This window comes from Chrysemys picta, chromosome 11, assembly GCF_011386835.1.
Source record: "Chrysemys picta bellii isolate R12L10 chromosome 11, ASM1138683v2, whole genome shotgun sequence".
NCBI lineage: Eukaryota > Metazoa > Chordata > Testudines > Emydidae > Chrysemys > Chrysemys picta.
This window is the reverse complement of record NC_088801.1, coordinates 2620533-2636366: the sequence shown is the minus strand read 5'-3', so window position 1 is coordinate 2636366 and position 15834 is coordinate 2620533. Positions and strand designations below refer to the sequence as shown.

At 59.2% G+C, this 15834-nt stretch overlaps 1 protein-coding gene across 3 annotated transcripts in view; it reads left to right on the top strand.

The window, feature by feature from the left end:
* TTLL4 (tubulin tyrosine ligase like 4) overlaps positions 1-15761 on the top strand; it is a 41821-nt gene extending 26060 nt beyond the window's left edge. The window contains exons 10-19 of one of the 3 annotated variants that reach the window (XM_008167746.4): positions 1382-1510; positions 1914-2036; positions 4317-4415; positions 5173-5307; positions 6503-6640; positions 9487-9589; positions 10780-10990; positions 13278-13348; positions 14060-14142; positions 14623-15761. In XM_008167746.4, coding sequence (XP_008165968.1) covers positions 1382-1510; positions 1914-2036; positions 4317-4415; positions 5173-5307; positions 6503-6640; positions 9487-9589; positions 10780-10990; positions 13278-13348; positions 14060-14142; positions 14623-14785 — 1255 coding nt within the window. In that variant the 3' untranslated portion in view covers positions 14786-15761. The remainder of the gene's footprint in view (positions 1-1381; positions 1511-1913; positions 2037-4316; positions 4416-5172; positions 5308-6502; positions 6641-9486; positions 9590-10779; positions 10991-13277; positions 13349-14059; positions 14143-14622) is intronic. The other 2 variants (XM_042843005.2, XM_042843006.2) reach the window with 2 other exon arrangements.
* The last annotated feature ends 73 nt before the right edge of the window (positions 15762-15834 follow it).

Sequence of the window (15834 nt, the reverse complement as noted above, 5' to 3'; positions counted from 1 at the left end):
TCGTTGAGTAACGGGCCTACCCTGCCCTTGGTCGTCTTCTAATGTATTTGTAGATTGTTTTCTCGTTTCTCTTTGCCTCTAGCTAGTTTGTTCTCATTTTGTGCCTTGGTCTTTCTAATTTTGTCTCTACGTATTTGTGTTATTTGTTTATATTCAGCCTTTGTCATTTGACCTAGTTTCCACTTTTTGTAGGCCTCTCTTTTTGATTTTAGATCACTGAAGACCTCCTGGTTAAGCCAGGTGGTCTCTTGCCAGACTTCCTGTCTTTCCTACATAGCTCAGGAAACCTTTATTCCTACTGAAGAATTAACACCACTGTTGGAAGCTGTGTCCTCCTGCCCATCATTCAGTGGCTCTGTCCTGTAGTCAGAGAGGGTGCAGAGCTTCTTCCAGAAACATACTTGGAGGAAACAGTTTGTGGCATACAGTGAAATCATTTCTTCCAGCACCAGCCTCAGGTGATCTGTCGGGCAGAAGCTCCAACTTCAGCTCTCCCCCTGTGAAATACAGCTCTGTTGTAGTGTAGTCCTGGTGGCTTTCTGCTCCAGCCAGCAAAGCTGTGAATTCTGCAGGCAAATCACTCAGAAACTTCCCTGTGAGGCTGAAATGGAACTGGCTGGAAAACGGAAATTTGTTCCAGCAAAAACTTTCGTGGTTTTAAAAAAATTTTCCATCCCAAATTGGGATGAAAATTCAAAAATGTGAAATTTTTCACAGGAAGGGATTGCCAGAAAAATCCAGGAGAACCAAAATAGAATCCTTCATCTGGCTGCCTGCCCAGAAGGGCCTGGTCAATTTCACTGTCACCCCCCTCCCCGCAGAAATTGAAATCGACAAGAACCTTCCAGCTGGAGAGCCATGGTTTCAATTTTTTTCCAATGGAAGATCAAAACTTTAGAGCAAAATTGAAATTTTTCCTCTTTGATTTTTGCAAAAAGGGCATTTCTGATGGAAAATTCCCCCCCAAATTGAGCTGGGAGTTTGCAGCTCTTTGCAACATTCCCCGGCTTACAAATGTGAAAAACGTCTCCTTCCCTAAGCTCTTATGTCTCCTAAATGCCTTGTGCAGTTAACCTCCCTGCTGCCTCCTCCGGTAGTAAGAGAGCTCATGTAGAGTGGATTTATTTTAAGGCAGATTGGTTCGAAACCGGGCTCAGAAGGGAAACCATGGGACTGCTGCAGGGTCTCCGTCGTGGAGAGCTCAGTCCTCTAACTGCATTATTCTGGCAGTGATTCTTAGTGCTGCGCCCACCAGCTGCTGGTGCCAGGCCTTCTCCCAGCCCAGAGATGCTGCGTCTCCTGTAGCCATGTCCTGGGAAGGCCCCCCCGCCCGTGCCATACAGAGTTGATCCCGCTCACCTGGCTCTCTTGTTCTTTGCAGATACTTGCACAAGCCCTACCTCATTGGCGGGAGCAAGTTTGACCTGAGGATTTATGTTTACGTCACTTGCTACGATCCCCTCAGGATCTACTTGTTCAAAGACGGATTAGTGCGCTTTGCCAGCTGCAAGTAGGTCCCCCGGGGGGAGCGTTGTCTGCAGGGAGGTGGCTGTGATGGGCTCAGCAGGCGGAAGCCTCTCGACACAGCGCTCACGGTGTGTTAGCCGCTCCCATAGCGAGACGCAGCTTGTGTTGATGGGTTCGATTCCGGGAGGGGGATGCTGGCTGCCCCATATGCAGCAGAGAGATCACAACGGCGGGTGCTTGGGGCCGTCGCAGACAATGTTCTCCTGTGCCCCGCGGCGGTGGGCATAAGAGCCGTTTGTGTGCCCTCCTGGGAGGGAGGCCGGGAAATGGGAGGCAGCGAAATTGTGTTGGAGCTGGCATTGGAATGGAGCTCCCAGCCCCGCGCCTCTCGGCAGGCCCGGGCTCAGTATCCGATTGGCTGTTCCTTGTCCTTCTCCCCGGCCCAGATATTCCTCCTCCATGAAGAGCCTCAGCAACAAGTTCATGCACCTGACCAACTACAGCGTGAACAAGAAGAACACGGAGTACAAATCCAACTCGGACGAGACTGCTTGTCAGGGGCACAAATGGTAGGGGCTGGCGGGGCGGCGCCTGGCATTGGCAGCTTCCCTTCGCTACCCTCGGCTTCACTGTGCGGTATTGTGCTGCTAGTAGCATTTATATCCTACTTCTGTGCACGGAGCTCAGAGCGCTTTGCCAGGGTGCGGCAGCAGCATCCCTGTTGTAGGTGGGGAAACTGAGGCAGGGAGCGGGCAAGCGGGTTGGCCAAGGTTAGAGGGGGGTCACTGGTGGAGCTGGGAATAGAACCTGGGTCTCCTGAGTCCGGCTTGGATCACATGTGCCACGCAATTCGCTAAAAGACGACTGCCCCACCAAGCGACGCTCTGCTCTGCTGCCGCTCCAGAGCGCTTCCCTTTCCCTGCTGCTCTGCGAGGCCTCTCTCAGAATGGCACCATTGACACCACGCCGCGGTTTCAGTTTACGTATAAAAACATCTTTCTCGCTGCCACCCCGACTAACTCTCCCTGGAATCTGAGACTCATGCTGGGTTCTGTCTGGCTCATGGATCATCCCCTAGAGAAAAGATTCTGCCAGTCGTTTTCTGCCTGATCTTCCTCAGTGCAACCCTGCTGTCTTCAGAGACTGTCCTCATTAACCTCTCCACTCCCAGCTCCCACAAGTTGGGGTACAGAGGTAGGACAGTGTTTTGGGGAGTGGGTGTATTTCTGGGGGCAGAATTTGGCTGTGCCATTGGAACTTGCTTAACAATTCTGATGCATGAAGCTCCAACTGCCCCTCCAGTTGCTCTGTGGCTCTGCCGGGCTCATGGGGACCCAGCCCCTCCCTCTCGTCGCTCCGCTGGCTCTGCCGGGCTCATGGGGACCCAGCCCCTCCCTCCCGTCGCTCCGCTGGCTCTGCCGGGCTCATGGGGACCCAGCCCCTCCCTCCCATCACTCTGCTGGCTCTGCCGGGCTCATGGGGACCCAGCCCCTCCCTCTCGTCGCTCCGCTGGCTCTGCCGGGCTCATGGGGACCCAGCCCCTCCCTCCCGTCGCTCCGCTGGCTCTGCCGGGCTCATGGGGACCCAGCCCCTCCCTCCCATCACTCTGCTGGCTCTGCCGGGCTCATGGGGACCCAGCCCCTCCCTCTCGTCGCTCCGCTGGCTCTGCCGGGCTCCTGGGGACCCAGCCCCTCCCTCCCGTCGCTCCGCTGGCTCTGCCGGGCTCCTGGGGACCCAGCCCCTCCCTCCCGTCGCTCCGCTGGCTCTGCCGGGCTCCTGGGGACCCAGCCCCTCCCTCCCGTCGCTCCGCTGGCTCTGCCGGGCTCCTGGGGACCCAGCCCCTCCCTCCCGTCGCTCTGCTGGCTCTGCCGGGCTCATGTTACTTTGCCACCGCTGCCTGACTGCACAGGGAGCAGCCCTGGGGAGCTCTTTCTAATCCCTTCCGAGCAGGGCTGCACCCCAAAGTGGGGGGAGGGTGGTTCTGCCGGGGGGTGTTCTCCGATGTGTCCGTTGGCTGCTCTCCTCCGCCATACAGCGGTGCCCCCCCGGTGACTAGTTCCCAGGGTGCCATGCTGTTCCTGTCTGGGTACAGGCACTGGGGTCTGAGACCCTTCCGAGTATTATAGATCAATGGTGCGTGATGCCACTTGCCTGCCCAGCCCAAGAGATGCAGCCTTGCGCCCTGCGACCTGCCGTTCCCATGTTAAAGATGAAGGCGACTGGACCCTTCCCTCCTACTCCGCATGCCGTAACCTTTGAATCCCAACCAGAGCTTGAGGGCCCCTAGCTGAGTGTCCGGGTGGCCTGGTCTGCTTCCGGCCCTGCTGGGTGCAGTGTGGGACTCTCCACCCCCCTGGGGGCTCCTGTTTCCCTCACCCCTACAGCCTTGCAGAAGCTGCTTGGGTTCAGAAATGTCTGGTCTTGGAATCTGGCTGGAGCCTGGTAGCTGCCTCGGGAAGGAATCCTGGAGGGAGTTTTGTGCGGGATCTGGTCCAGCAGGGGACACCCCGTCAGCGTCCCGCTAAGAGCGTGGTACACGTCTGAGCCTTGCCCAACGTAGCTCTCATCAGTTCTTCAGTCGCGCCCAGCGAGGGCAGCAGTCAGAGTCGGAGGGCAGCTGCCTGCGGGAAGGGGAGGGGGTGGGGCTCTCCTCCTGGGAAGGGGGTGCTGGCCCTTCCCCCGGCTGCCCCACATTGATTGGTTCCTGGTAAGGTGCCCCGCCATGGCTCCCCTTTCCCTGGGGGTGGGACCTAGCTAGCCGCAGAGCAGGGAAGCAGCTCCCTATAGCCTCTGATGCGGCTGGGAGGCAGGGCCGGATCCGGTGACCTCGCTTTGCTCTGTCTCCACAGGGCACTGAAAGCACTCTGGAGCTACCTGAGCCAAAAGGGGGTGAACAGCGAGGCCATCTGGGAGAAGATCAAGGACATTGTTATCAAAACAATCATTGCGTGAGTCCTGGGGCCCCTCCCAGCCTCTCTCTGCAGGAGAGGCCACAGCAGCTGGGGCTGTTTGCAGCCAATCCCTGACCCTGCTGTGCTCGAAAGCCCCCATCTCCTGGCTGTCTCGCTTCCTCCCTTCATCCAGCTCTGTCCTCGAAGCCCCAATAGCAGCCAGAGATCAATGGCCATCTAGCGATGGGGCCGGACCTGCCGATTGGATCCAGGCCACTTTTTGGGAAGTTTAGATCCCACCTCTCTGCTTCCTGCAGCAAATCTGTCAGGCCTGGTTCTCGGGTGGGTGTTTTTTCTCCTCTCCATGGCACCTGCTGGAAGGCACGGTGCCCTTCGCGCCATGCGCTGAGTGGAGAGAAGCCTGTGTGTGAGTAGTGACTTTGTGTGCACAGCAGGGCACGAGGCCTTGAGTGCTTCGGTTCGCTGCTCAGCTTCCCTGACCCCTCTCTGGGTGAGGACGGAGGGAGGGAGAAAGGTTCTCAGGTGCAGGGGTGGGATCTTATTCTTAAAGCAGATCCTCCCAGCCTGGGCCTGGAAGTGGCTTCTTGCACATCTGCTCTGCGGGGGTCACTGGGCCCAGGCGTAGTGGCGTGCTGCGCTGCTGCTCCACACGGGGCTGGCCTGGTATTAATTCCGCTCCCCGCGAGTGCGTTGAAACGCCGGGGGAGTGACGCCAGCAGCGGGGACGTGCGAGTGGCGTCAAGGCTCGGTGGCCTACCCGTCCGAAACCCAGCGTCTGCTCCCCTGCCGTCAGGTCCGAGCCGTACGTGAACAGCCTGGTGAAAATGTACGTGCGGCGTCCGTCCTGCTGCCACGAGCTCTTCGGCTTCGATGTCATGCTGGACGAGAACCTCAAGCCTTGGATCTTGGAAGTGAACATCTCCCCCAGGTAGGCCGCTGGTGTTCCCCTGCCTCGCTCTGTCCCTAGCTAGCCCCGTGCCCCTGTCTGAGATCAAAGCCGCACGCAGCCATTCGCCGAACCCTGCTTCGTGTTGTGGGAGCACGATTCGCTCCCCCCGAAGGGAGATCGTACGGCGCATGGACTTCCTGGGTGTTCTTGGTCCTGGCAGCTTTCTCTGGTGCCCTGGCACTGGGTTTGGGTGAGCCAATGGCTGCATCAGAACTGGGGTGCTCACTCCTGACTGGGATCCTAAACCTCTGCAACTGGAGACGTGCCCTGGTCGTGATGCTGACCCATCCGTACTTAAGTGTGAGCACCCGGCCCTCCCCTTTCCTAATCCGCCTCTCCAAAGAAGGTGCCGCGTTGTTTGAGACGCTGTGGGGGAGCGGAGCAGGGTTGCGTCTCATACCCCCAGGGCAGGGCAACAAGGCTGGGGCCTAGTCAGACCTGGTGAGCATAGATGTCTAGGTCATGGTGAGCAGAATGCCTCTGCTGCGTGTAGCTGGGGAAGAGATGAGCCTCCCGCTCTGAGCTGAGCGTCTGTCCGTTGGGTCCCGAAGGAATTCCCTGCACCCAGCTCAGCACGACCGGCATGGCTTTTGCTGATGCATCCTGAAGTAGGAGACGGGGCTAGATGAAGCGGTGAGTCAGAGGTGGCTCGGCAGTTCATAGAATCATAGAATCATAGAATATCAGAGTTGGAAGGGACCTCAAGAGGTCATCTAGTCCAACCCCCTGCTCAAAGCAGGACCAATTCCCAGCTAAATCATCCCAGCCAGGGCTTTGTCAAGCCCTACGTTCAAGTTCCTACGTTCCAGATGGCAGAAGCGAAAGTTACAACTGGCTCGCGGCTGCCCGCTGGCACCAGGGAAAGGAATTGATGGTTCCAGTTTTTAACGCATGCCTGGGCACCAGTCCTCCCCCTTGGTCAGCGTCCTCAGCAGAGAAACGCCAAGGCTGACCAGGCAGGACTTTGTCTAGGGCGGGTTGAGGCTCATTAGTTCAAGGCACTGAGGCTGCCTGTGCTGTCCCTTGCTCCATGGAGCGGGGGCGCTAGTCCCCAGCATTAAATCAAACTGAACCCAAATAGGCCCCATGAATGGCTCTCCAGCGGGGGGAGGCGGGCAGGGCTGCTGGAGCCTCCAGCCTGGAGCTCAGACAGGTCCGTTCGATTTCCTCGCAGCCTCCATTCCAATTCGCCGCTGGACGTGAGCATCAAGGGCCAGATGATCCGGGATCTCCTCAACCTGGCTGGATTTGTTCTTCCCAATGTGGACGACGCGGTGTCGGGCTCAGGGAGCGCCAGCAGCTCCACCATCAGGTCAGGGCGAGGCTTGAGAAGGGCCTGGCTGTGTGGCCTCTTCCTTCCTGGATGGACATGTCCGGCTGCAGATGCTCCTTGGCATTCCCCCCCTTCCCTCCCCACCCAGAGGCTCCGAGCTATGCTGACAGTCTAAAGCAAGGCTGACCTAGGGTTGCCAGGTGCCCAGTTTGTGACTGTAAAGTCTGATCTGACAATGTCTGGTCAACACCCAAAGTCTGGTTACTGTGATTGGGGGAGGCGCTGGCTCCTCACCTGCACTAGCCCATTCTCAGCTCCTAGCCCAGCTCCGCAGGCCAGTCCCTCCGGACCCGGGCAGAGAGGAGGTGGTTGGGGAAAAGCCGCAAGTGATGGGAGGGGAGAAGAGGAGTGAATGGGGGCGGGGCCTTGGGGGAGGGGCAGGGCCTTGGAGGAAGGGACGAGGGGAGGTTCTGACACTCCTGCTGGAGTGTCTGGTTTTCAAATGTTACAAAGTTGGCAACCCTAGGCTGACCCATGGGAACGTGGCCTGCATCTGCCCTGATCTTCACCCGCGGGGTAGCCTGCAGAGCGCCGGCTCCAGCACGCTCCATTAGCTGGGAGCTCCTCCTGTCGCTGGAGCCACCCGGTGTGTAGCTACCCACTAGATTTCCTGGCAGGCGTTTCCATTGTAAAGAGATTTTAGTCAGCCCCTTGCAGTTGCCCTGTGTTCCCGCTAGCTGCAGCGCGACCAGGTTCAGTGCATCTGAGGCCTGATCCGTAGATCCATCCGTTGGAGAGGATGGGCCGTTCTCGGTGCTGTCACCATTCAACGGTTTCTCTTCCTGGCTGGGTGGGGGAGGTTCCTTGCTGTGTCTGAGTGCTCTTGCGACTACAGAAGGACATCAAGGAGGGGAGATGATCCAGGGCATTGGCCGTACCACTGGCCAGTCTGGAGCCTGTTGTCCCTGGAAGTGGCTACCAGTGGGCACAGGGCCAGGTGTTAGTGTCTGTACAAAACAGGCAGTTGTGGCTGTAACTGCAAGTTCCCACGGGCAGTTGTGCCTTGTTCAGTTTGCAGGAGCCTCTTCTATTGCTCACTTTCCCTGCACCTCTGAATATGCCACCTCCAGTCTGTGTTCAGGGACTGTCACCCGGTCACCGGCTGCTCGTGTGTCTGAGATGGTCCAGGTGCTTTCTTACGGCTCTGCACAGATCTGCAGCCACTTCCCTTTGGCTTTTATTAAAGGGGAAGGAGGTGGGAGGGGAGTGCTGCCTGCTCTTCGATCCCTGCCTCCAGAGGTAACCGGGGTGAACAGCCGAGGAGGGGGATCAGATTTAGTCCCAACTCTTCTTTCTGCCAGTTGCTATGTGAGGCACGTTCATGTGCCCACCGTGCCCCCACACTCCCACTGCCACGGGCCAGCCCGAGCGAAAACGGCCAATTTCTTGTGTACTGGTGGCTCTTCACGATACATTCTGTACCTCACTAAATGCAGCGTTTGACTATTGCAGGAGCAGCCGTGCATCTCCCAACATCCGTAGCAAAAAGCCCCTGTAAATGTTTCATGTCATTGCTGTTAGCAGCTGTCACAGAGTCCCCGGGCGATGCTCTGGGACTGCTCCCCACAAAGCCAGTCAGGACTTTGTGGAGCCTCCTCTCCCTCGGAGCAGACTGTCTTCAGGGCAAGGAGCTCACACGGCTTCACCTCCTGGGTCTCTCCTGGGAGCATTCAGCATATGCCCCTCCGTGCGCTTCCCACAGCGAGTCCGCCCAGGTGAGGTCCAGGGGAAGTCAGAGGGTCCTGCACCCCCGCTTCGCAGTCAGACGTGACTCTCAGCCAGCCAGTAACACAGAGGTTTATTCGATGACAGGAACATGGTCTAAAACAGAGCTCGTAGGTACAGCGGCAAACGGGACCCCTCGGCCGGGTCCATTATGGGGTTCAGAGAGCCAGACATCCACGTCTGCCCTCCCTCCCCATCCCCAGGTAGCTCCAACTCTCAAACCCTCTCCAGCCCCTCCTTCTCTGGGAAAAGAACAGGAGTCTCTAAGGTGCCACAAGTACTCCTGTTCTTTTTGCGGATACAGACTAACACGGCTGCTACTCTGATATCCTTCTCTGGGCTTTGTCTCTTTCCTGGGCCAGGAGGTCACCTGATCTCTTTGTTCATCTTTAGCTATTTCCTTGCAGGGGGGAAGGGGCCCTGGCCATTTGTTGCCAGGGAGACAGAGTGTCAGTGATTTATGCACACTGGCCTTTTCCCACCACTTAGAGACTTAAGAAATGCATAGGGGAAACTGAGGCACCCACACAGCATTCAGAGGAAACATTAAGAACAGTCCCACTTCGTCACAGCAGCGAATTATAAGAGTTATGTAGCAGGTTCCTGGCATTTCCGTTCATACTCAGTGTTTCTCCTCCTTCGCTGTTCAAATCCCACCTGGCCGCGTGCTTTGTTAGAACTCCTGAGCCGGGGGGTGCGTGGAATCCCTCGCTGGTGAGGTTAGTCAGTCGGTCGCTGGCCCTTCACCCAGAGCGAGGGGAGCTGGGCTGCTGGATGTGCCCCCTCTCTGAGGAGGCCCAAAACCGAGCACTACAGATCCAGCGTTAACCCAGGTCTGGCTGCTTTCCCTAGCCAGCCGTTCCCTGTCCTCCCCAACTTCTCCCTGCCCTTTCAGGTGCTTTTTACTTCCTGGGACAGGCCGCTGGGTGCCCTTAAGCTGCTGCTGCTGTTCAGTGCTCCCCAATGTCCCGGAACTCGCTTGGAGAGGCTGAGGAAGGGCAGCGTGTTACCCGGGGCGTCTCCTTGCTGATCTAAGTGCCCACTTGGCCGAGCTCGCCCTTGGGTGGGGGAATACTGATGGCACATCTCCTTTTGTTTAGTCTAACCAGCACCACGAAGGAGAAGCCGAAGTCGGCCCCGGAGCAGTTCACGGCAGAGAAGATGAAGCGAGCGTATTACTTGACACAGAAGCTACCTGATCAGGTGTGAGGCGCGTCTCTTCCCCAGCACTCGCCGCAGCTGCTTCTGTCTTGCCCCCCCCCGACAAGCTGGCCCTGTGGCGTGTTCCCGTATTTCAGTCCCCTGCTGTTTCTCCTTTTCATGCTGCATCCCCTCTGACTGGGGCAATCGGGTGTCAGTCTAGTTTGTCAAATGCTGCTTCCTATTGGGGAACTTCTGGTTTTCGCCCTTCATTTGCCTAAAAATTGACCAGCCCAGTTTCCTCTGCAGTTGTTTTCATGCCACTTGCGTTACGTTTGCAGTGGTTATATCCTGACGTGTCACTGGGGGAGAGCTGTCTGACAGGCACCCTGACCACCAATGAATTGGTTTTAGGAGAGAGCAGGACAAATCTATGAGGGCGATTGTATGAAGGGATGGCTTGTGATGGTGGGGGCAGGGCTCAACAGCTCTGGAGGTTGTTTCTGGTTTGTATCTGATGTTCCTAACACTCATGCTTCAGGGTTTGAGTCAGCCAGCAGCAGGGGTCAGGAAGGGATGTTTCCCTGCAATGTATTCTGGGAGCTTTTTAAATCTCCTGCCTCTGAAGCATTGGGATAGCCACGGCTGGAGACTGGCCATCGGGCGGGGAGGGGCAGGGCTCTGAGGTGGCACCGAGCATTCTCTCTCTCTCGGGTGTGTGGCTGGCTGGCTCTGGCTCACACGCCCAGGGTCTCGCTGATTGCCGTATGTGGGGTGGGAAGGGAATTTCCCCCCAGCTCAGACTGGCAGGGACCTTGGGGGTTTGTCTCCTTCCTCTGCAGCGTGTGGGTCACTTGCCAGGTTCATCTGGGTGTATCTCACGTCAGCATTGCCCTGCCATGATGGGGGCCTCGGGCACTGGTGCCCCTCGCGCCCTCCTCTCCTCTGCCTGTGGCACATCATGGGCTGGTCTCCTATGGGCTGTGCTACTTGGGGTCTCATGTCCATTGGGAAGGTTTAACCCGGGCCTTGGGGATTGGGACTCTGTCCCCAGCTCACCACGCTTCCTTTGGGATTCTGCAGGTAACCTCTGTGCCTCAGTTTCCCCCTCCTTAATACCTGCCTGTTGCTCAAGGGACGTCCGCAGTCAAGTGCACTGCGATCCCGGGGTGAAAAGCACTGTGGGGCTGAGCAGTAGGGAGGGGAGTGGGAATCTCTAGCTCTTCCTGACCCTGGGGCGCTCTCGGCTGCAGGATTTCTACTCCTCCGTCCTGGACATCCTGACCCCGGACGACGTGCGGGTGCTGGTGGAGACTGAGGACGAGTTTGCTCGGCGCGGGCACTTTGAGCGGGTGTTCCCAACCCGGATCTCCATGCGGTACCTGCGCTTCTTCGAGCAGCCGCGCTACTTCAACATCCTCACGGCCCAGTGGGAGCTGAAATATTACTTGAACAAACCGCGAGGTAACCAGCTGCCCCCGGAGGCATGTGCCGCCGGCTTGGGGCTGGGCAGGGATGGGTCTTGTCACATTGGTCATCCAGTGCCATCATCAGAAACCAACACGCCAGGCCCTGGGCCAGCCGGGACCATCTGCCCTTCTGCGTGAGGTTTGGGGCCAGCTGGCTGCCCTGCGGCCATCACTTCCCTGAGAGATCTGTGCTTGCTACACGCAGCAGCTTACCCCCCACTCCACCCACCCACCCACCCCGTGTGCGTCTCCATTGGCTGCAGCATCTCCTCCGCCGGGTCGCTGGTTCTGAGCGCCACCGCGGCCCCAGGGTCGGTGTGTTCTGTTCGCTCTGTTGTGGGCAGAGCCCAGCTGGCTTAGGGGCTGATCCCCTTTGGGGGTGTTGTAGCTTGTCCTTCCCCCAGGCACTAGGCCAGGCCGCCGTATCTCCTGCGAAGCCGGCACACCCCTTTGGGCAAAGGGACTGGTTGGTGCTCAGAGCACCCCTGTAGAGTTCACAAGGAGCAATGGTTCCCTATACAGCAGGGCGCTCGTCCTCACTGCCCCCCACCCACCCGAAAGGGCCGAGTGCTGCCTCCAGATTCGTAATACGTGCCTTACTGCGAACCTCCGGCCCTTCCGGTAGCGTCCCGGGACCAGAGTGTGAACACTTCTCCCGTTCCTGCTGTCCCGTCCCGGGGGAGTAACCGTGGGCAGTGGCATTAGACTGCTCGGTTTCACTTCATTGTCATCAGTGTCAGCCCGGGCCCTCTCCTACAGGCTGAGATCCCAGCACTGCCTGGGAATGTTCAAATTGTTCAACAGCCCCTCGGGAAACGTCTCAGTCCGTTGGGGTTTGTTCCCACCTGGGAAGTGGGGGGGAATCGGGTCTGTGCCCCCTTCTTTTGCTGCCATGTGATGTCTGAAGGAGGCCTCTGAAGCGAGGGGACAATTCTGCCTGTTAAACACTCGAAATTCAGGTCTTGTCTCCCCTGGGAGACTGTCGGACGATCGGGACGGGCAGGGGGTATCCAGGACGGGTTGTCCCCCTGGGGGAAAGCCTGTGGATTAATCTAAACTGCACAAGAGCACTGAGTGTGGGATAAGAGCCCCCACATTGCTGTGCACACTAGTTGTGCTTTAAATCCACACCCAAGCTCCTTCCCCACATAGACAAGCCCTTACGTGAGAGGGGAAGTGAGTTCTCTTGAGGCTGCTCAGAATCTGTGGGATCTTTGAGCCAGCCTCTCCCTCCCCTCCACTGAAGAGCTGTGTCCATGGCCGACCTCAAGTTCTCCAGCAACACCAGAGATCCTTCCACAGGAGCAGGGAAGCCAGCTCCAGGCATTTCCCCTGCAGCCGAAAAGGGCCCAGCCCCGGCCTTTGTTCCCGGACGTCCCAGACAGTCTTAGAAACCAGCCGCCTGCTGCAAGGAGAGGCAGCTGAATGCCAAGCAGCCCCCGTGGTCTCTTGCAGAGGGATTGGGCCGTGCGGAAGCGTCAGGCTGAATTCTCTCTCCTCCCGCAAGCAGCAGAATGCATTCTCCTCTTCAGGCCGCTGGGCCGTGTTGCAAGGTCCCTGCAGGCCAGCAGGGCCCCCTCCGTTAGATGTGCCCATGCCGCGTAGCAGAGCCATGGTGACTCCAGCGGGGAGGCCTCACGCTGCCTGGCCCGTGCCCCCGGGCTTCTTACTTCGCAGGCCCCTTTCCCTGCTGGGCTCCGTGTGTAATGCGACGGGCAGGGAGCCTGGCGAGGGCTTTGGGGCATGTAGGATCGCCGAGCTGGGCTGTCGTTTGGGTGTTACCAGGCAGGTGGAATGGGCCCTGGGATGAGATCAGTGTAACATCCCTTCTCCTTTGAGATGACCCAGGAGGTTTCCGTTCTTGGGATGTGTCCTGGGCCGAGTTGAACTCGGAACACCAGGAACAGTCAGAACCTGTCCCATCCAGCGACACGGGCTCCGTTTGCCAGCCTGAGAGCGCTGTGCCAGTGCGGGGTTGGACAGATCCCAGCTTGTCTCCAGGTGGGAGGGACCCGGAGCCCAGTGGGAGCAGGTCAGCTGGGTTTGGAAAGCAACGGAGTAGTTTTGTGGCCACTCTTTGGAGCTGCCATGCTAGGAGAAGGGGAAGCCAATCAGTGAGCTGGTGCGGTCTAGGGCCGTCCCCTTCCCCTGAAGCATCCGACATGCAGGAGCCCAGACTGGCAAACACTGTGTTTCTGGGCGTGGCCAGGGACACCCCGTGCCAGGAGCCCAGCCTCCTCTCTGCGTCGCCCGCGTCTCACTGCCTGCCCGTCCTTTTTCAGGTTTGGATCTGTTAAGAAACTGGTGTCACAAAGGGTACCTGAGCGGGGCACTGACGGACTTGGCCCAGACGGTGAGTGTCTTCCTCGAGCCAGCTGCCCCCCGACCCCCGTCTCTCTCGGCTCCTTCCCTCCTTGCGGGCCCAGGAGCTCATCCTGGCCAAGGGTCCTGAGTCCAGGGGCTTTCCCTGCCTTTGGGCAAGGCGGGGAGGAAGCCCCCTGGCTCGGGGTTTTCATCACCCACAGAGCGCTCTCCAGCTTCCTCTCCCTCCCTTAGTGCCGGGGGGCTCTCCCCACCCGTATCTCTGCCTGTCCAGTGCTCCCCTCTCTTCCAGGGTTCTGGGGGCACCGGGCCTGTCAATGCCAGCCAAGGCTGCTCAGTAGTACTGAGACTAGTGTTAGGGGTTCAGGGCACTGTCCCGACACTCCGCTGCCCAGTCCTCTGCCCCGCTCCACCTTGGGAAGAGAGGCCTCATTCTGCCCCCCCCCGGGCCAGCTGCAAGTAGCACGCATCCGCCTGCCTGGCGCGCAGAGCCACGACCCTCACCTCCAGGCCTCGTTAGACATTGCACCAAACGCCGCCCCGCCCACCTCTGGGGGGGGCACTGCGGGCCCCGTCGGGTCGGTTCTAGCGCTGAGGCTGATAGAACGGCGGTTGCTGGCGCGATCCAGCGGTTGCAGCGTGCGAAAGGTGCCTGCCGGTGGAGGGGGGAGCTGCTGAGCCAGCCCAGGGTCTCTGCACTGACGGGGGGGATTCTGCCATTACCCTTCTTCTCCCCTCCCAGTGGTCACTGCCCAGGCCCCATCTCTTCCCCAAGAGCGACGGCCACCTGAACGGCTTCTGCAAACTGGAATCGGGCCGATTCGGGTGAGTGCCCGCTGGCTGTCCCGGGGCGTGGCCAGGCCCTGTGGGGAGGGGCGGGCGTACCTGGCCTTGGGGCTGCCGTATGGGGAAGGAGCTGGGACTGATGGCAGCGCTGCGCTGGGGGGGGGCAAGGAGGAGCTGCCCACCCTGCGTTGGCTTTCGAAGGAGCAGTCGGGCTAGGCTGATGCGCCCGCGGGTGACCTCTCCTGGGTTCTGGGCGTGGTGGTGAGCAGGTCAGGTGTGCAGGGCGCACTAGCAACACCCACAGCTGCTTCGTAACTAGCAGAACTGTCCCGTCAGCCGGGGTGCTCCTGCGTCTGCCTCTTACCCACCGCAGCGAGCCGGGGACTGACACCAACCCCCCTCCCAGGCCCTTCCTGCTGCAGCTGCCCCGCTGGGACGTTTGGGGGCCTGGGCGGATCATCCTTTCTCTAGCTCCGCGTCCCCAGGCGCTAAGCAGCCTGATGTTCCCTTTTCCTGCAGCAAACCTCTTCTTCCGAGAGCTGCCGAGGAGGTTCCCAAGCCCCTGGAGCCCAGCGCTTGCCCACAGAGTTTACCTCTGATCCAATACAGCAGTGGAGCCGTCAAGAAACCCGTCCTCCCGCCGACGCGGCGCCACCTGTCTGACTCCACCTTGGTCATGTGACCGAGAGCCAACGGCCCCTCGCCCTGGCGCGGGGACGCACGAACCTACCTCAAAGGACGCCGCTGGTGCTGGAGGCCGGCGAGTCGGCGGAGCCTTGTGGGCCACGCGCTGGCCCCAGGGGTATTTTTGGAGACGGATTATTACTTGGCCAAAGGGTTAGATGCTCAATGTCTAGTTTTTAAAAACAAAAGAAATGTCCGGCCCCTGCAGCCTTGGGAAGGCAGCTTTGTTCCTGAGGGCGGGGGCATTTCAGATCTGCAAGTGCCTCTCCACTGCCAAGTGCCCTCACGGGGAGGGGCCACTGAGCAAAGGGGTGGGGTTGTGTGGTTTAACCAGGCTGAGTTCAGCGCGGGCTAGTGTCCCCCCAGCCCTGGTAGCCAGCAATCCTGGGCTGTGACCCCGACTCAGCCTTGCCAGGAGATGTTGCTGGCCCCTCCGCCTCCCCTGCTACTTTTCTCCTCCGGAAGGAGCAGACTTCGGGGTCTTTTTAATCCGTGTGGGTCGGCCCCACGCGAGCAGCCCCCAAGCTCTTAGCAAACCTCCCCCCTCTGCTCCCCAACCTGCCCCTGGGCCCCTAGGGAAACGGCGGGGGTTAAAAATCAGGGGAGTGTCGCTGCGCTGGCCGCTGGCAACAGCTGCTGCTCTGCAGAGCCCCCGCTCGGGCCCCGTTCCACTAGCAATGCAGGGCAGGCAGGGGATCCCGGCCCGGCAGGCTCGGCTCCTGCCCTACTTACAAACACTGTTGCACTTAGCGAAGAGCCCGTCTACACTGCTAACGCCTTGGAGTGTGTGTGGCGTGAGACCCCGAGGGCCGTCCCATTGCGGGGAGCCGGTGGCCCTGGGCTGCGCTCGGGTGGAGATGGGGCCTTTGACGGTACAAGCTGCAGCCAATGCGGTTCCGGGAGGCTCCCTCTCCTGGGCCGGGGCCTTTTATTCTGCCCTTTCCCAAGGATCTCGATTAAAGTTTAACACCCAACGGCGCTGACTGATTTGTGTCGCCGGGTGCGCTCGGCAGCCAGCGACTGATCTTCCCTCAGCCAGTCGTGTGC